At 37.0% G+C, this 20,027-nt stretch overlaps 1 protein-coding gene across 2 annotated transcripts in view; it reads left to right on the top strand.

Annotated features, from left to right (window-relative positions):
* Positions 1-1,411: 1,411 nt before the first annotated feature.
* INSC (INSC spindle orientation adaptor protein) overlaps positions 1,412-20,027 on the top strand; it is a 96,783-nt gene continuing 78,167 nt past the window's right edge. Inside the window, exons 1-2 of one of the 2 annotated variants that reach the window (XM_031505068.2) lie at positions 1,412-1,455; positions 10,392-10,485. In XM_031505068.2, coding sequence (XP_031360928.2) covers positions 10,433-10,485 — 53 coding nt within the window. In that variant the 5' untranslated portion in view covers positions 1,412-1,455; positions 10,392-10,432. Of the gene's footprint in view, positions 1,456-10,310; positions 10,486-20,027 lie in introns of those variants that run through there. The other variant, XM_077783777.1, reaches the window with a different exon arrangement.

Below are 20,027 nucleotides of genomic sequence, written 5' to 3'. Positions count from 1 at the left end.
ATATTTTCAGGTGTGGCATGGTTGTTCACACACTCGTCAAAATCCAAACTTCACTTCCTCATGAGCAGTACTCCTCTCCTTATATCTCTTCTTATTATTTTGCCTGTGATCTCTTCCTTGGCTTTTCCATACTAAAGCTCCAGCCTGTGAACTGAGAAGGGAGGAAAGATTAAAAGAACAGAACCAGCAACAATGTCAACAAAAAACCTCCAACAAACCCAGACTCAAAGAGCTCCAAAGAAAACTGTCCTGTGCAAGGCCAAAAGCTGGACTTGCTGATCCTGATGGTCCCTTCCAGCTCATCATAGCCTGTGGTTCTATGAACCTCATTACAGTCTGCAGCATCCTCATGAGGGCAAGAGGAGGGACAGGCACTGATCTCCCTGGTGACCTCTAACAGGACCTGAGGGAATGGCCTGAAGTAGTCAGGGGAGGTTCAGGATCCATATCAGGGAAAGGTTTTTCACCAGAGGGCACTGGAGCAGCTCCCCAGGGAAGTGCTTGCAGAATCAAGGCTGCCAGAGTTCATGAAAAATTTGGACAATGCTCTTGGCATATGACGTGAATCTTGGGGATTGTCTGGTGGAAGGCCTAAATTTGGACTTTGATAATCCTTGGCATCCCTTCCAATCCAGGATATCCTGTGAGTCTTACAAAAACTGCCATTCCATCAGACAACACCACCTGAGCTTTTTTTTGCTTGGCCTTGTGGAGCTCTGCAGCCAGAGGCTCAGGGGAGCTTGGGGCACACAGGCTGAGTGCAGCTCCCTGACTTGAAGCAGGATTTGTATTTTCTGCTCCCACACCCAACTTAACCTCTGGTGCAAAAGCAATGTGAGCAGGCTGGGAAGGCCCCCTGAGCCTTTGGGTTTGCTTGGAGTTTCTGAATGTGCTCTGCTCATGTTACACCCACCCCAAAACAGCGGATATGGGAATAATCCCACAGAGCAGTTTTGCCTCTAGCCCTGCTGAGGATTCCCTCTCTTTGATATTGTTACAACTTTTTGGCTCCTCCACTTTTTTTTTTTTTTTTTTTTTTTTTTTGCAAAGGGCAGAGGAAGAAGAAAATATCTGGTGATTGGATCCTCTCTGGCAGTGGTTCAAAATTATAAATGAAGTATTTTCTCCTTACAAACAGAAAAGGCTCGTTGCTGCTTTATGACTTGTTCTTTGTGTAGAATTATAATGACTAGGTAGCATGGTTTGCTGACAGGCTGTCTGGAAGTGCTAATTGGAGTTAATTAGGCAAAAAAAAGCAAGAAATAGAAACTATGCTCAAATTTTGCTGTAGGCTCTGTGTTCTTGTTTTTTAGTGCATAGGTAATTTCACAACATACTTTGACTTTTGTTCAGCTTTCAGGAAGTTTGTCCACTGGATTTGCTCTATCTAGAAAAGGCAGACTTGAAAGCAGAACTTGCAATGAGCATGAAGAGAGCTGGGATCCTTGAAAATAGGTAGCTCAACTACATGTGTATTTAATTTTCTTTGGTCTGTTAGTTCATCCTGTGTGCTTGTTTCCCAACTGGATCTCCTGCTCTTGCATTCTGTTGTTACCTTATAGGCAGGCAATAACTTTGATCTCTCTCAGCTACTTTCCTTTTAACTTTTCTGTAGTTCTGATGTCCTTGTTTTTCTTTTCCTCAGTATGTTGTAAAAAGGTGAAAAAATTATGCTGAAGTTGATTGAAAGAAGCAGGAAGTTTATTAGTAATTCAAATAGAGAAGTGATTTGAAGACTATAGATAACACAGTCACAGAAGGCCAAGAACAGCTAATTTTTAGATAAATGTGTGTTTATCTGCCCTGGTCTAAAGCTGGTCTGAAGTTTTTCAGAGTTATGACCAAAAAAGAGTAATTTGATATTAACTCTGTAAAATGATAAACTTAACCAGCACTGGCAAATATTGTGAAAATATGACCACTGTTTACCCTGCAATGCTTTGTGATGCTAGCCCAATACAGCCTTGGCTAGTGTGGGCTACGACCTGAATTAATAATATTGCTTTGCTCCTCTCTGTTAAAATGTCAGATTTGTTTTTCTTTTTGAGGAACATCAATGTAAATAAAGATGTCTTTTAGGCTTCCTGTCTGACTAACAGAAATGGCTATTAAGATGAAATCCTTTCATTACAGGTAATGGTTTGTACACAGAGATGTGCAAATATTGTCTTGTTTCCTTGCAGCGAGTTATTTGTGTAGGTCTCTGTTCTTTTCCCTTTGAAGTGATTAAATACAGTGTTATCTTCTCTATGTACTTTTTTACAGTATTAAACTCTGAAATATTTTGTTTCAATTTTTACTTGCATTATATTTAACTTTGGGTTAGTCAATTATTTTTTATTTTATGCCTCAATAGGGGAAGGACTTTTTAAAATTTCTTTTCATGTTAAGATCCTTTTGGAATTTTTGCATGTTTGTAGGGGCATAATGACTCTTAGTTCCAATTTCAGTACACTTGGGAGAGTCATGTTATCTAATAACAGAAAACTGATATTCTATAGGCAGTTCCTCTGGGCAGCACAGTCTAGACCTCTACGTTTGTACACTCTAAGGTGCAAAAATCTTCTATTTTCCCTTAAGCCCTGCACAGTGGCTGGTTGAAAGAACAGCCTTTTTATTTCTGATCTCTCTACATGGAGACCAGATGAAATCCTGGCTGTGGTGTCAGGGTAAATGAGATCATAGCAGGGCAATTTCCCTTGAGGTCATTTATTGTCAGCACAAACCTCTGACCTCTAATACCAGCCCAGGAAGGATACCTGCTGGAGTGAATCCAGAGGAGGACCAAAAGACTTTTACAGGAATGGAACACCTCTCCTGTCAGGAGGCTGAAAAATTGGAATTTTTCAGCCTGGAGGAGAGAAGGCTCTGGGGAGAACTTGGAGCAGCCTTCCAATACTGGAAGGGAGCCTAAAAGAGCTGGAGGGGGACTTTCTACAAAGGCACATAGTACTAGGATGAGGGCTTTAAACTGAGGACAAGTTTTAGATTAAATATTGGGATAAAATTCTTTACTGTGAGGGCGGTAAGGCACCAGGAGATGTTGCCCAGAGTTGTGGATTGCTCATCCCTGGAAGTGTTCAAGGCCAGGCTGGATGGGGCTCTGAGCAGCCTGGTCTACTGGACCCCCCAGAATTACATGGTAGCAGCTGGCATTAATGCTGCCCTGAGGACCAGTAAATGTTTTTATATGTTATTTATTCTGCACCACATGAAAGGTAAAATATAGCTCTGGAGTGCCCCAACTTTGACACTTCTTACTTATTTGGCTCCTGAACTTTAAAATTAAATTATTTTCCAGTGAAACTCCTCTAAAATGCTAATTGCTAGAAATATGACCACTAATCAGTTTGTTTCCATAATACTGCCAGCTATAGAAATTGGTGTGCCCCTTGCATAAGGTGAGATTTTAGAGATTTTGATAAGATTTAAAAAACCCAAAAGATGCCATGTGGCTGTTCCAGTGGCCTGTTGCCTAAAATAATTTTGGTGGGGTGTGGGTGAAAATTCATCAAATCTGTTATGCCCTTCTTTAGCTCCTTATTTTAAATATTTTCATAATGTAATCAATGATGATGGAAGCTCCACTTTTCTTGATATTTTGTATTTTAATGGGAAAATTTGTTAAAGATGCATTGTAAGAAAACTCATGTCTTGGCAAGAGGACTTACTGTGCTATGTGTGATGATTGATCTCCTCTCTTTTTAATCTTGGAGAAAGCTGAATTACCTGGATAAATATGTTCTACTTAGTGTGTTTCATATGCTCCACTATCTAAAAGAAATGGAAGGAGCAGTCCCATACATCTTGCTTTCAAAGCAGGATTTTGCCTTGTGGAGATCATAAACATCTTTTTTTTTTTTTTTTTTTTTTAATGTTCAAGGAGATTAAAAAAACCCCCCAAAACCAGGAAGTGAATTAAGGAATTCCTCTGTATGTGGAGAAATGGTACTGACTTCAGATTTGTTTTTTTCTTCCACCCTCAAGGGTCTACACAATAATATTCCTTGTCTGTAGTTTTCAGGATGGCCTATTTGACTGAGGTAGATCTTTATTTGTTTCTCCCTCTCCACTGCCCTGGATATTTCCAAGGTATAGATGTGCAAAACAAGACTAAAATATTCAGAAATATTCAGAAGAAAAAAATAGCACAAACTTGAGCTTACACGAATAACTACATCAGATATATGTGTATATATACACACACATGCCAAACCTCCATATGTATTATAATTTATACTTCAAAAATATTTAATGTAATAGAAAATTATAAATGAACATATAATACATATTTTTACAGTTATGAATATAGAAGTGAAATATTAAGAAAATATTTAAATAAACATATGATAATAAATATGTATATATATTTTTATATGTGTTGGACAGGTTGGATGAGGTTGTGGACAACCTGATCTAGTGGAAGGTAACCCTACAGAAACCTGGAGAGGGGTTGGAACTAGGTGATATTTCAGGTACCTTCCAGAACAAACTCTTTTATGATCTATTAGAAGGAATATTTTAGAATACAGAAAGCAGAGAGAAAAAGAGGGGAAAAAATATGCCATAAGAATAAAACCCCTCTGTGACTGAAAATTAATGTATGCTTCAGATTGTTCTTGAAGTGTAAGGCATAAACTATTCAGCAGAGCTTCCTCTCTGATTATTGGTTCTGCAAGAGCCACTGCCATGAATGAATGCCATAGGTAGTGCCTTTTCCCACCACTCCCTCCTAGTTTTAATTTTGCATTCTAGGAGTGTGGTTCATAGGTCTGTGTATATGATCCCATGCTAGTGCAACCCATTTTAATGCACCACTTGAAGGGCTCTTCATTATTTTTGCTCCTGGTTTTATGGTTTCTTAGATTTGTGACACCCAGCTTAATTTTGAGTTGGCTCTTACAATTGTAATTAATTCTTGCCTATGTAAGTTTCATAATGCAGAATGATACAGGATCTTGAGTCCTTAAATGGTTAGTGTGGAAAAACTTCTGATGGGCTGGATGTGTTGCTGAAGGACAGAATGTATGTATTTACTTTCTGACCCCTCATATAAATGCTGTCAGAATTTTGCTCTTAATTTGATTTGTGGCATTCCATTAACAGTTATTCTGTGTATAGAAGAATAATAACTAATGATTCCCAGACTCCCAGAATTGTAAAATAAGGGCAAGCACTGTTTGGCAGAGAAGAGATTGTACTTTAGTACAGACAGGAACCGTTCATATTAATCAAGGGATATCTGGTCTGAAATGACTTTTAGCTAATAACTTCTTTTTCTCAGGTTAACCATATTGCTCATAGGTAACATGCTCTTTTAATTCAGGTGATTATTAATGGTCAGAGGCTAGATGTGTGGATTTCTGTCTCTTTCAGAAAAAGAGAAATTATGCTCTTGATTGACCTTATTTTAAGATATTTTTAGTGTTGAAATTATGATGTTAGGGGTTAGAAAGGGCATGGTGGAAGTTCACAGATTTGCCCTTTTATTTGAGCATTTGCAAGGGTGAACATGTGTGACATGAATGAGCTCAAAAATGTGAATTTAATTGTCTGAAGTTTCAGAGCTTAATTATAAAGGACATCATTTTGTGATAGAGAACTTTAGGGTCATCTGTAGTAGAAGAAAATGAATAAGACTGAATTCACCTGGAAAACATGCTGTTACCTTGAAACTTTTGGATAGTGGATGCTGTTCCTAAAAGAATCCTTATACTAAAACCCTCCTAATATCTAGTTAAATATAAGGTAACATATTGAATGATGGAGAAGAAATTTAAACTGTGAGATTCTACAAGTTGCAATTTGCTTTCCTAGCAGAAATAACACGTTTTGCATGGTGCTAAAAAGCACTGTGGCTCTGTAGAAGCTGCTCTCCATTGCTAAACAGGCAGGAGCAACAGGAGGCTCCCAGCATGGAGTTCTTGAAAGGCAGGAGGGGTTTGTCCTGGAGCAGTGGGATAACAGCTTCCAGCTGCACCACTCTGCTAAGGAGATGCTCCATAGGTTTCCCCTGTGCTGCCAAGCCTGGTCTGAGTTGGGATGAGACTTCTCCTCCTCTATTTTACAGGTGGGCTGTTTGACAGGTTTTTGAGATGTTTTTAGTTCTCTGTCAGTTGCTGGCAGTGCCTGGTGCCTGTCTGTGAGCAAGATCCCTCTTCCTGCTTATGTGGTTTTGGGGATTTTGGCCATTAAAGTCATGCCCTTTGCTGGCACTTTGCTGATTTCTGAGAGCAACGCTTTCGAGTTTTTTCAGGTGTGATGCTTTATTCTCTCCTGAACTGTTCTCTGAAAAAAGCTTTTGGCTGATTGTATTGGATGGGATTGAAATGTAGTTTGTGCTGTGCTTATCTACATATATTCCTTGAGGAAATAACATCTCAAAACCTAATTCAGTGTTGAAATCACAAAGAATAAAATGCAGGACACCAGAGCCTGCTGCCTTGAATATATGTAATTCCACATGTATGTGCTGCTACCTACCAGAGGAGTCAAATTGTAAGTCAGCATTTACATTGTGATACAAGGCTGTGTGCAGATGTAAAGCCCTGTATAAAATGTTAAATAAAAGGCTTCATAATAGTCCAGGAATACAACTTTATCATTTCAGTGTGTCACTAAGGCTTCTACCAAAATGACCAATATTGCAAACTACAAGCAGTGGGTTTTTTGGCTTATTTTGATTTTTTTTTTTTTTTTTTTTTTTTTTTTTTTTTTTTTTTTTTTTTTGTACAAATTTACCTGGACAGCAACTCCAATGAGCTGTGGGCCTAATCATTGGTCATGGAAAGAAATATTTTCAGTGGAAAAAGAAAATTAGCCTCTCCTACAGAAGGCTACTGATGTTATCTATTATTTTATATATATACTTAACAGAAGTGAGTGCATGTGTAATATCTCCACAGTCAGCTGGAGCAGAGGACTTTGCTTTTAGGAGCACTGGCTAGAGCTGATTGTGCTGTGGACTTGAATAAAAAGCAGAATCAACCAAAGAGAAGGACTCATCAGCTCTCTCTAGCCTTTGCTAGGAAGTACATTTGTCTTGGTCTTACCTGGAAAGGAGAATGAGAGCACTGGAAACTGAGCAGTGTCTGCCATGGAGCTCTAATTGCCAGCAGGTGGAGGAGGCACTCCAAGCAGCACCAGAAGCCATTTCACAAATCACTGGTGTTCCAACCTCTGTTGTGGTCCTGGGGGTACAGTGGATCCTCTAGCAAAGTGCCAGGGGAGAGGATTTCCTCATCTTGCCGACATTAATTTGGGATTAAAGATCTGAGCTAATATCTAATCATAGTCTTGAGCCAGACAGTTTGGTTAAGATATTCTTGTGGCATTTTGTTATTGTTCCTGGAGCATAAGCAACCTCTAAGTAGGAGTTGATAATGTTTTTAAAGGCTCTCAGACATAATATAAAAGTGTGCTTTGTGGGAAGACAGCATATAAAAACTTGTATTTTTGTCAGGTTTCTAATTTATGGGGAACAAGGATATGCAATAATCTAATTTATGTCTGTGTACATTATGTCACTGATTGCAAGAATTGGCATACAAGCAGGTGCTTTGATTTGTATGTGCAGAAATTGGTAGTAGGCTGAGCTAATGGTGAAGTAGATGTAGCTTGCCAGAGGAAGCTGAAGCTTTAGATTTGATTTAGTGTTGGTAACATGAGAAGGCAAATCCATGTCTAACGCTGAGCAGAAAGATATGTTTAGTGTCCATGAAATCTGTAATTCCACAGGCTAAAATATTGGGGTTTTTTTTTATCCTTTAAATGACAAGATTTAGGGGGGGAAATTAATTTTGGAGATTAAGGTTTTATGTGGATGTGTTCAGCTTTAAGGATATCTCCTCTAAATGAAGACGGTGATTATTGCGATATTTGGCTGTTTCCAGTAAATGTGATTGTACAATAGTCTGTATCTTGTAATCTTAAATATCTTTCAAAAAGATAAAATATTCTACTAGTGGAAATGAAGATAGCTCATTTATTCAATTTGCTAGTGAAATCTGTATATCATGCACTAAATGCTTTAAAATCCCCCTCCTCCTGCCCCTCAAAATAAGTTCATTTTTCAAATCTTAGAGTGTCACAGGAGAATACATACTAATATTTTCATACTTGGGTGTGTGAACCTCCAGTCAAAACCTATGAAATATCTGTAATCTTTTTAAACCAGAGATTTCAGTATCAATTAAACTATTTTTAATGTGGTTTTGTTGGTGTTGGTTTTGGCTTTTTTAAAATAGATTCTTCTCTTCTATTTCAGTCTTACATCATGCATCTAAAGAAGGATTAAATAATAAATAATTATTTAATTATTAAATTAAATAATTTATTTATTTAATAAATTAAATTAAAATAAATTAATTTTAAATTAATTAAATTAATATTAAATTAAATTAAGTTTGTTATTTCCAGGAAAACCTAGGAACACAGAAACACAGGATGACACTATCACCAGAGCAATCTGCTGCTAACAGTGGACAGACAGAGCATGTGAACCCATTATGTTGGTTATAATACTTTTATGTGCTCAGGACGTGTTTGGGAGTTCTTGGGGAAAAAACAAGGACATGCATTAGTAATGAGATCAGTTTGCTAGGAAAGGGAGTGAGGACCACTCTGTGGCAATTAAGAGCAATTTGGGGTGGCAAAGATCTTGAATGCTGGCTGACTCAGCTCCCACAGTGCAGCCAATAACCAAATAGCAGAATTTCACAAGCAGCTACATCAAAAACACTCTGCTTCAGCTGGTGACACAAACAACAGTAATTTCCTGTGTAAAGTATTTCCTCTAGTAGTGAGATTCATTGATTCCAGTTTTTTTTTTTTTTTTCACATCTAAGAAAGCGTAATTTTCCCACTGTTCCTGTCTCCTTGCCCAAATGAATCCATTTTCCCCTTCTTCTTCCTGAGTCATGGATAAATCTTCCTTCAAACATTTTGCCTTAGTTTTCTTCTAGCCATGTGTGTGAGTGAAAATGATTTCACCTTTTTTGGTAGAATAAATCCTCTATGATTTTTGTTGTGGATATGCTTTGACCTATAGTAGGTAGTGCTCTAATGTAAGAGAGGCTAATTAAAGGAAGAGGGAAAGGAGCAGAACTCTTCCTTTTGTGAAAATGAGGAGTCCTTCCTCTCCTTTCTTGCTTTTTTTTTTTTTTTTTTTTTTTTTTTTTTTACTAGTGCAATAAAACTTGGCTCCATTTCTTGGTCAGTAGGTATAAAAGGAAATCATGGAGGAGAAAAATGTGTGCAGCCTTGTACGGCAACAGCATTTAAAATGTACTAAAAAATGAAATTGTCTCACATGGGAGGGCCAAATACTTCAGTAACTTAGGACCTTTCTGTAAATGTAGTACTTAACAATCCTGAAATCATGTTGCAGAATAACTAGGGCTGGAAGGGGCCTCACTTGGAATCTTTCTCACAATGACATGAGGAATTACTATAATACTCATTAGATTTTCTCTAGCATTCAAGTTAATATAAAATAAATGAGGCTAAATAGTACCTCAATACTAACTCAGAAATGCTCAACCCAGATGGCTCTGACTGTGCAGTAGTGCAGGATCTTCAGAAATATGCAAACCCTACTTTGTTTTTGCTGTGAAATGTACTTAATGGCCTTGGTTAACTGCTGGAGTGGTGGAAAAGGAGACTTTTTGTCACAATCTGTGGTATTGATGATTCCGAGATTGTAGAAAGCCTCTGTCTTTTTGCCCCGCTGCCAAAGAAGAAATCATAATTTGTCTGTGCTGTTTTCAAGGTTGTTTATTCTGTTTATCTCTAACATGTTCTGCTGCCCTGCCCAGCTCTGTCCTGCAGGGCAGCGTGTGGGGCTCTGCCCTCAGTGGGATGTTACAAACATTAAATACCAGAAACTCCCTGTGCTGGATTTACAATAATGTGCCAATATCTGTAATCTACATTGAACAGTGTGTCCCCAGCCTAAACCAACAGAAAAATGCCAACACCACAGTGAAACATGGAGGGCATGAAGAAGGAGAAAAAGGACAAGATACACCCAATTTCCTCCATCTTGTCCCCTTTGGACCCCTTATCTAGAATCCTAAAATTTTACTTTTGCACCTGTGCCACACTTTATTATTACTTATATCAAACACTCAGAGCTTGTAATTCATCCTGTAAGATTGAAAACTGTTTTCCATGGCCAGAGATCACAGACAGTGTCTCTGGGGGCTCTGTACAGGGGGGTTCCTGACCCCCTGCCAGGGTCCCAGGGCAGCCAGAGGGAAGCCCTGGATTCTGACAACTTTTTATTTGTTTTAATGAGCTCTCTCCACAGAAGAGCAGGAAAAGGCCATGCCAGCCTGGGCTGAAGATGCCTGAGTTATCATAGGTTTACTAAATGACTGTTTTCTTTCTAGATTCCAGCCTATGGAGAAGTGCACATAAGAACAGGATAAATATGGCTTTTAAGGGCGAGGACCACTTAGATTCCCTTTCCTTACCAGTTCAGCGGTAAGTGGTACACTCTATCATCCAGATTTGAGTGATTAAATGGTTCTGAGGCAGCAGCTACACTTTCCTCTGAGGCTCTGAAGATACTTAAAGGCTCATTTTTAAACCCAGTAGTATTCCTATGGAATTTGTAGAATGAATGTGGAAATTTGAGATATATTTCTTAAGGCATTTGGAAATTTGTATACCTGGAGTGTGGTAAATCATGGCAGTGTTTCTGCAGCCATCATTTTAAATGGATAACCATGTTTGCAGTAGACTGTGCTTACTGGACTGCTTCTTAGTCATGATGGAAATGGCTGGAACCCTCTGCACTCTGTGAAGACTGCTGAAAGCTATAAATGAGAATTTGTTTAGCATGGTTGACTTTGTTTTATATTTTGACAAAGAGCTGCACTCAGTGGGGCAATTCTCTATAGAGAAATTGAAAAATAAATAAATAAGTACTCTCCCTCACCCACAATAAAATAAAAAGCTGCTATTTTTTTTTTGTTTCTTTTCATTTTGAGAAATAATCTTTTTTTTTTTTTCCTACTACAGATTAGGTTTATTTCAGATAAAGTCCCTGTAAGAAACAGGCAGACTGAAGTTGTCAGTGGTAAGAAAGGTGAAGGATCAGATAATGTTGGAACTGAAAATAAGAAAAGGTGTCTTTATGCTAAGAATTCAGCAGTAAGAACACAGAATGGACTAGATAAAGTTCAGAAACTGTACAAAATGCTCCTTTTGATTGTTAAAAAAAAACCCCAACATAATAGCTTTCCCAAAGAAATGGAATTTTTATGAGATTAAGTAATTTCTCTGGGTTAGAGAAATGAGTGATATGGCTCCTATAGGACATTTAAAAGGATGAAGTGAATTTTCAAAATAACAAGATTCAAATATTCTTAATTTGTTATTGTTCCTGTATCCAAAGATAGGATTTATGTTTGTCTGAGTATTCCAGTTCATGTTCCCTCTCTTTGTGAGAGGGGCTTGAATTAACTTGAGGTCATGTGAACAGGGGAAAAGTATCTTAAATCCAGCTGAGGTAAATCCTGTGTAGGACCACAACCATGCCTTGCTTCATGTTGAGGTCATAATCTTTCATGAGTAAAAGCAGGCAGGTCCCTCAGCAAGAATATCAGTCTCCATAGGAAAAGTGTACCATAAATATGCAAAGAGATTCCAAGTGTTTCCACAGTGATCACTGGAGTCAGCAGTTATTTTGGCTGTATAAGGAATTTAAAACTGGGGCCTTAAATCAAGTCTCAGTTCTTCATGAATTGTTGTTTACACACTTTCCTTAGATTTTATGGGAAATCACAACTTATGCTGGAGTCCCTGGAGTACTGAGTCACGGTGTTAATGGTTTTCTAACACACTGTCAGGGCTTCTGTCTCTAATTGATATTTAGACTGCTATGGATACAGTATTTCAAGCTATGCAGTATCCTGAGGAAAAACAAATTATTGTTACAGAAACTTTTTTTTTCTATTTCAATGAGTTAGGAACTTAAGTGATGATTTTGTCTCTTAGGAGAGAAAACAATTGGAACTAGATCACTTTTATAATTTGCTTACTCTCTAAAAGCTGTGTTCCCATGTAAAGCACCTTACAGGACCATAAAAATTACCTGTTTTCATCAATGAGGGCCAGTTCACTATAGCATGGGAGGCGTGTGTGTTTCTTAGAGATGCACATAAACCCATTCTGAAATAGTGTAGCTTTAGGAAAATGTCAGTACCCTTTCCTTATCGTTACAAGATGTAAGATATTCTTCTCTTTATAATAGATGATGGGCTTTAACATTGGCTTTTCCATCTAGAATAAAACCTACCTTTCACTTATGCCCCTGCCCTTCGTCCTGTGTAATGAATGTTCATTGGCCTGCTTGTTTTCTGTGAGTTAAAATTGCAGTTTACACAGGCTTTTTCATTGTAGACATGGGTTTTTTTATACTTACCATATTGCATGGTAAACTAAACATAAGACGGTGCTGAATCAGGAGTCGTTCAACTAAAAAGAGAACACCAAAAGTGAAATAAGATGTTTTGGCTTCTGGGATTATGTGTTCAGTTCAGGGCTGCAACTGGAATAATACAGTACAATTCAAATTTTTTTAAAAAGAATAAATTATCATCTTTTATCAAAATTAGGTTAAAAAAATCCAACCACAATTGTCATCACCAGTTTTCCTTCTTCCTCATAAAAACCTTCCAACCCCAAAATATCAACCAAATAAAACCAGAATAAAATTAACAAAACAAACTCAAGAAAAACCTAATCCTGAATATGAGTCAGATGCATGCACCAGCAGCTTATAAAGCCAGCTGTATCTTGGGCTACATCAAAAGAAGCAGCATAGGGCTTTGAGCAGCCTGGTCTGGTAGAAGATGACCCTGCCCATGGCAGGTGGGATGGAACCAGATCATCTTTCAAGACCCTTCCAACCCAAACCATTCTGTGATTCCATTATTTGATTAAAATAGCTTGCTGGTTTTCAGGTAGCAATCTAAAGCTATTTCCAGAACTCCAGGAGCATCCATGAAGGGCTGGGCACAATGTTGTTTTTTTTTTTTTCCACAACACTGTTCAGTACATTGCTGTGTGCCCAGTAGGGATAGAAGTACTACTTGAAATGATGCAGAAACCTTTATGGAAATCGAAGGAAAAAATAATTGTCTATGTTTGGTATTAATTGGCATTTAGATAATATTTGTTGAAAGATGCGACTTGAAACAGAAGCAAGAAAAATTCATGATTTTATACTGCAGGAACTGCATTGATTCTTGTTTCTATGCCTAATCAAGATGACAAATTTGGAGAACTTTATGGAACATATGGACATATGAAATGAAAAACAGTTAGGTCTATAGTCCCAGAAGAGAATATTGTTTAAAAAAAAAAAAAAGGGAAAAAAAAAGACCCCTTAATAAAGTAAGAGGATTTCTGTCTTATCAGGAGCTGAATAATTTCAGGGATCATTCACATCACATTTTGTTTCTATTTTGAGTTCACATAGATATTTTGAGGGTTAAGGCATGTGCAGAACCCTTCATTATATTTAATATTGTGTTCTTATGGGGCTGTTAGGAAAAAATGGATCCATCTATTGGTCTCTCTCTGCTGAGTGTCTAAAATGTCTCAGTACTCAATATATGATGCAGCGCTCTGAATCAAAGGCAGTGACATTTGGTTATCCTATCATAGAAAGTGAATTCTGACTAAAATGGCATCTGTATTTTTTCCTTGATCTTGCCAATGATGTCATGCCCCTTGTATTCTGAGGTGATTGGAATCTGCAGGTTTTGATGCCATTGTTTTCCTGGCCCCGAATTCTGAGCAGTGAGTTGTTTGGTTGCATGGAAGCTCATTGAAATGTTTGCTGTTTCATTATCTTCCTATTTTCTTAGATATGAATCCCCAAGTGAAGGATTTCTAGGGATGTGAATTCCATGAATAAACACAAACAAAGGTTGTTCTCTTTTTTCTCCTGGTCTATTTTTATTTTAAACCACCTCAGTTCTTCTTAACTTTCTATTTCCAATCAGTGTGGCTTCTGTAGTTTGTAGCTACATCTCTGAGTGCTTGTTCTCACAAGATTTCTCTCATTTTTTTTTAATAACATTTCTTTTAGTCTTCAGTTATAAGACTGTGGTCCAGATATAATTAATAATGAAATTGTGTTTAAATAAAAGTACTTTAGATACTTTGTCTGATCAGGGACATCTTCTGTGAGTGCTGAATTCCTTCTGTTTCAATTTCCTACAGTGTTTGCTGCTGATAACGAAGGGTTTGTTCTGTATTTCTGGCTTTTTCCACCTGTGTCTGCAAACTGAACTTCCTGTCTAACAAGAACTCCATGAAAAGCAGAAAACAACATTGTATTTCTGGGTTTTGTATTGTACAAGATACTTGCTGTGCATAGGTCTTGCCCTTTTAATTAGAATCCTACATTTCTTATGATCAGTTTTATTTGGATTCCGTCAAGAACTTAATTGTTGTGGCTCCTTGAAAGTTGTCAGATAAAGACTGGAAGAAACTCTAGAAAGAGAAAAAAGCAAGTTATTTGTAATATAGGAGCTAGAGCAGAAAATTTTCAGAGTTCCAAGTTCAGTGTTCTTACTTGGCTCTATGAATTGTTGCTTTGAGTTTTTAAAAACCATTTGAGAATTGAACGCTTGCTGGGGAATTGAAAATGTGTTTTGAAAAACTTCCTTTTGCAACAGGCTGTAGGAACAGATTATGGTAGGAGGAGGAAGGGTGCTTTGCTGATAATGCAATAAAATTACCTTCTAGTGACAAGAAATAAAATCAATTATTGCATAGCTCAAGGCACTAATGATAGCTCATGTAATGACCTTGTATTCCTTTCCTTTCACTCAGTTTACCCCACCAGAATTCAGCAAATAATTTTATAGCTTCAGAAATGGAGTTCATCTTACTATGAAGCATTTTTTTACTTTAGTGATTTATATTGTACCTGTAACCAAACCAAAAGCTGAGTTGTTTGCATGGAGTTTTGATGATGGTTGTAAAACAGATTTGTGAATCTGTATGGTTCTTCTGGGAAGGATTTTCAGACATGCTAGCTGACTAAGTCCAAAGGGTGATGTTAGTAAAGCAGCAACTATTGATTTGCCATCATTTGGAGGCATTCATGAGGAATATGAACTCAACAGATTTTTTTTTTTTCCTTTGAATTCATGGGTAAAATATTTCTTTTCCTCTATTCAGGATGTTAAAGTGTAGGTCAGCAGTTTAGCTAGCAAGCAGAAAAAATAATTGCATTTCACTTGTACTTTGGGCATTTTTGGTGTCTGTAAGTCTGCCAGAATTCCAGATATTTCCTAACCTTTTCCTTCCGATAGTTTTATCATTAAATCTTTATATTTAGTTATATAATATTCTGTAGAAATATGTTATACTACTTCCCAGAGCTATGCTGTAAAATACTGCATGTTGAACTGTAGAAGTCACAAGAGAATTTTAGCTTTTAACCTGAGAGAGATTTGAGTTTGTCCACTATAATAATTGTCATGTTACGGTGATTTTAAAATGTGAACAAATTGATGAATTTAAACAATCTGTCTGACCGGCCTCAGTAGACCTTTCCTTCATTAACTTGGTATTTCATATTTGTGGATTGCTGCAAGTTGGAAAATACTTTTAAAAGATCAAGGACCATCATTCATCCTTAAAGATAATTAAGAATTTATTCCAAATCCCTTGTAAGGGTCAGTAACGTTTCATAGCATGTGGCACATGAGGACTGTATAGAGCTCAAGGCAGTACTGGTGTAGCTATATTATGGAAGAAATTTTGCCTATTATTTTGAGAATGCATACTTTTGAAATGTGGGATTTTATTGAGGACCCTCTTCTCTTTTTGTATCTTGGAGTTGCTGTCTTGGAGTTGCTGTCTGCACAGTGAATATCTTGTGTTTGGGCTTTGGTGTTCTTTTCAGAAATTAATTTCAATGAACCTATAAATTAATGTCTTTGAAATCACAGTGACAGGGCTGTGCCAGAGTGTTAGGTTACCTTATTTGCCTGACATGGATGACAGGTTCTGACTGCATCTTCACAAGCGTTGCATGAAGTTTTTATTGTGGCACCAAGGTAGTAATCCTGTCAACTTTATATTCTCTATCTTGTTCTTCTATGGTTTATGGCTTTGACTCCATGGTTTCTGTTTCTCTGCTTTCACTGATGTTAGTGAAACAAAAAAATTTCAAACAATTCAGATGTTTGTGGTCTTTGTTTACATGAATTCAAATCTTTATCACAGTTATTTTTCTGTAGCACATTTCAGAGCAGATGCTGAGCAGGTTAAACCTCTGCCAGCACTCCTGTTGGAGTTCTCTGTTTTCAGAAGACAGACTTGCTGGTTATTTCTGTGTTAAATTAAAGACTTTACCTTGAGCATGGGAGCCTTTTCTCTGGTTTGTTAATCTAACAATGAGAATGATGCATTGACACAAACACCCTGATTTCCTTTAGTCTACCAAATATTTTTATTGCAATTTGAAACTTTTTTGCTTTATGAAGGTAGAGGGATTCTTAGAAGTTTAGGATATTTTAAATGTGCTATTAGAATCTCATGGAATTTTAAAACTTGTAAAGTCATTTTATTCTTACTGTCATGTTAGTACTTTTACTCAGAATTTTATTTTTCCATTTTCTATTATGATAATGGTTTATATTTTATATTTCACTTAGCATTAACAGTATTCATTTTTAGGGCACAGATGTGTCCTATAAATTCTCTTTCTCAAAAAAAAAAAAAAAAAGGCAAAGAGAAAAAAAGTGTTGGGGGGACAAAAGTCAAAACCTGAATATGTTTAATTTTGGGGCAATATTAAGTGAAGGTCTTGCTTATTTACCATGCATCATTTGAAAAAAAAAAAAAAAAACAAACTAAAATCCTATTATAACCCTGTCTTTTGGTTGAGTTGCTATGCAGTCATGTTATGCTTTTACATCATAATATTTCAGCCATGGGTAGCTTCTAGAAACCACAGTGTTGACTTCTGCATTGTCTTTGTGAGCTTCCTGGTGTTAAATAATGCTGAACACCAAGTGTGCACTTTCTGAACCCACTGTATTTGCTGTGGAGGAGGGACATGCAAAAGGAACCTCTCCCATCAAAAAAAACCTATATCAAGTTACCATGGTGGTCTGATCCTGTCCTGCTCTGATAATTTGGTTATGCAGGGAAGAATTTGCAAGTAAGAGTCTTCAGGATTGCAAGGTTAAGTAGTATTATCTGTAAACACTGCATTTTACAAGAAAAACACAGAACCTGCAGTGTCTAATCTTTGACTCCTTTACTTTCCAAGTCTTTGTGAACTTTGCAAATTATAGTAAAGACTGTCTTTGCTTTTCCTTTTATTATATTAAATTATTACTTGTTTTACTGAGGCACTTTGACTTTCTGTGTAGCTATATATATATGTCAGGTAATCCGAATTTAGTATTCTTGCTGGCATAATATTGGAAAAAATTGTATAGTTTTTTTTTGGAAGGGAAGAATATGGGACACCACCTGTGAAGTAAAAGAGAAATTTGTTAATGCCAAGGGAGTAAAAAAGTGCAAATTATTATCATAATAGGTAGATTATGCTGAAATCAAATGGCATGCCATGGAACCAAAAGTTCCATTATTTTCTCTCCTTTTAGCAGGTAGGCTATATTGCTGTTATTTTCATATTTGTAATGTAGCTGAAATTATCCTAGTTAGCCCTGGAAAGAGCTCAAGGATGAAATCCTGTATTTTTGCTTAGTATATCCAATATATCTTTCCTGTACAACATTCTGGCTGCTTTGAAGCATTCTAGGGACCTTCCCCTTTACTGTGCTAAGACAGGGGAACAAACCAAGTCGTCCTCCTTAACAGAAATACAACTCTTCATGAAACTTGAAAACAACAAGCAGACTAATGAAGAGATCCTCAAACTCAAGGATTCAGGTCCACTGAATTAGTTCTTGACTTATTCTGAGAAAATATGGTGTTCTGTGTGTGTTCAAAAGGGCAGTATGGTTTATTGAAACTGATTTAGCACTAGATATCATGCCCCCTGAGTCTCTCCTGGCTGTAATGCTGATTAATCTTCTTGCCTCAGGAAAACCACTTTACCTTCCCTTGTCTTTGTGTTCCAGCTCAACTGGAAACACCAAGGAAGTCCTTACTAGCCTGTCTCCATGTATTTCTATTTCAGTGGTTCTTACACAGCACTATAAGTTCATGTGCCTTGTTATGCCTGCTGTGGGTGCAGCATCCTCCTGAAATGTAGCAAGTGGGGATGTTGAATATTACCTAGAAACTGCTTCCAGTAAATGTAAAGAATATGTTTCTCTTCACAAAACCCAGCTTGTTCCTTCCATATGTTACATTTTGTCATCATTTTCACAGTGGTGAGCTCATTAAACTCTCTTTACAACCATGGCCATAACAGAGACTGATGAATAAGTACCTATACCTTGATATTTCTGTGGTATTTTTCCACAATTAATTTTTAAAAAATTGATTCCTTCATTAAAGATATTTCAATAATTTAACTATGACTTGTCTTTTCAGTTGTTTAAGACAAATACTAGTACCATATGGTGTTAAATACAGTGTTTTTCTCTTCAGTTCATGTTTCCTGGGAATTTCTTCCTTATTTAATTGCCTGGTCTCTCTTAATCTGGTTTACTGTTGCCTGAGGGTGGTTGGGAGGATCTTGTAATCAGTTGTTCAGTAGCCTGTAGTGAGCAAATTTAAAAAAGCTATAAGGACAATGCCTCAACTTTGTAAATATTTTTCTTTGTTATTTGCCCTTTTTGACAAATAATATAATGATCTTAAAAATGTGCTGGTTGGTGTGACCCCATTTCTGGTCTCATTAAATTGGCTCGTGTCTGTTAGTGGTTGGGTTTATGAGCTCATATTAACCCTGAGGGATTTGGAGTGCAAACAGGAGTTTAATATTGAGCTGAAGTGTGACTGTTAACAATTCCAGTTGTTTTGTTTTGCTTCTCACAGTATTTCAGAGAACATGGTAAAATGAGAAAATATATACGCACATAAACATATATATTGTTTTATTTAGGGCAATACACATGAAGGACTATATGTCATATTTTACTTGTTTCTCAAGAAACAACTTTTAATTATCCTGCACATGTAAACTACGCTTCAGGTATTTGAATTTTGCATTTTGCTAATTGTTGATACTTTATAGTTAAATTTGGTCCAGGGCTATTGTGGAAACATAGAAAACATCTACATCAAGAATATAAAATTCTCTTCAATAAAAGTTATGGAAATATTTTTACAATATCTTAAATGTCAGCAGCACTGATATCAGGATAAAGATGAAACGAGCAAACCAGGGGAAGAAAGCTGAGAAAATTATCAAAGGAAAGAAGGAAGAATTAGGCAATGGTACCCAAGTAATTGAAGCTGTACAATGGATGGCACAATAAGTGAAAGGAAACTTTTGCGAAGTGCTTTAGAGTGAAAAACATCTTGTTCAGTATCAGCTGTGCACAAATCAGCATTTTGATGTGTTATGTGTTACACAACTTAACTCTGGGATAACTGTGGCAGTGGGAAGGGATGATATCAAAGGGCAGGCAAATACTCTAATTGCAAAGCAGTGAAATCCACTAATGATGTGTATTTGGGTTGTTAACCTTGCCTGCCAGGATCTCAGAGTGAGGGAGCCTTTGTTTGTTTGCAGGCTGACTTGAATTCTGAGCCAGAGATTCTTATGCTTTGTGCCATTGATGCACAATGCCATTTTTTACTTTGTTTTTGATTGGTTTTAAGTTTAAATTCCAAGTTTCAAAATGAATTCACTGTAGTATTTAAAGTTAATATTTCAAGCATAAAATCTGCTATGCTGGCCTGTCTTTGAGGCTTAAAGGAAGTGGCCTTCTGAATATTGCAAGTGTCCAGCATGCAGCAGTGAAGAGTCCTTTATTCACAGGTGTTTGAGTTGGTTTCTCCATCTTGAGACTATCACTGAGGTCCTTAGGCTCCCAGATTTCAAGTAACAATCCTTTACAGCTACT

Source organism: Lonchura striata, chromosome 6, assembly GCF_046129695.1.
Source record: "Lonchura striata isolate bLonStr1 chromosome 6, bLonStr1.mat, whole genome shotgun sequence".
Taxonomy (NCBI): domain Eukaryota; kingdom Metazoa; phylum Chordata; class Aves; order Passeriformes; family Estrildidae; genus Lonchura; species Lonchura striata.
Note: the sequence above shows the minus strand (reverse complement) of the source record. Positions and strands in the feature narration are given on the sequence as shown.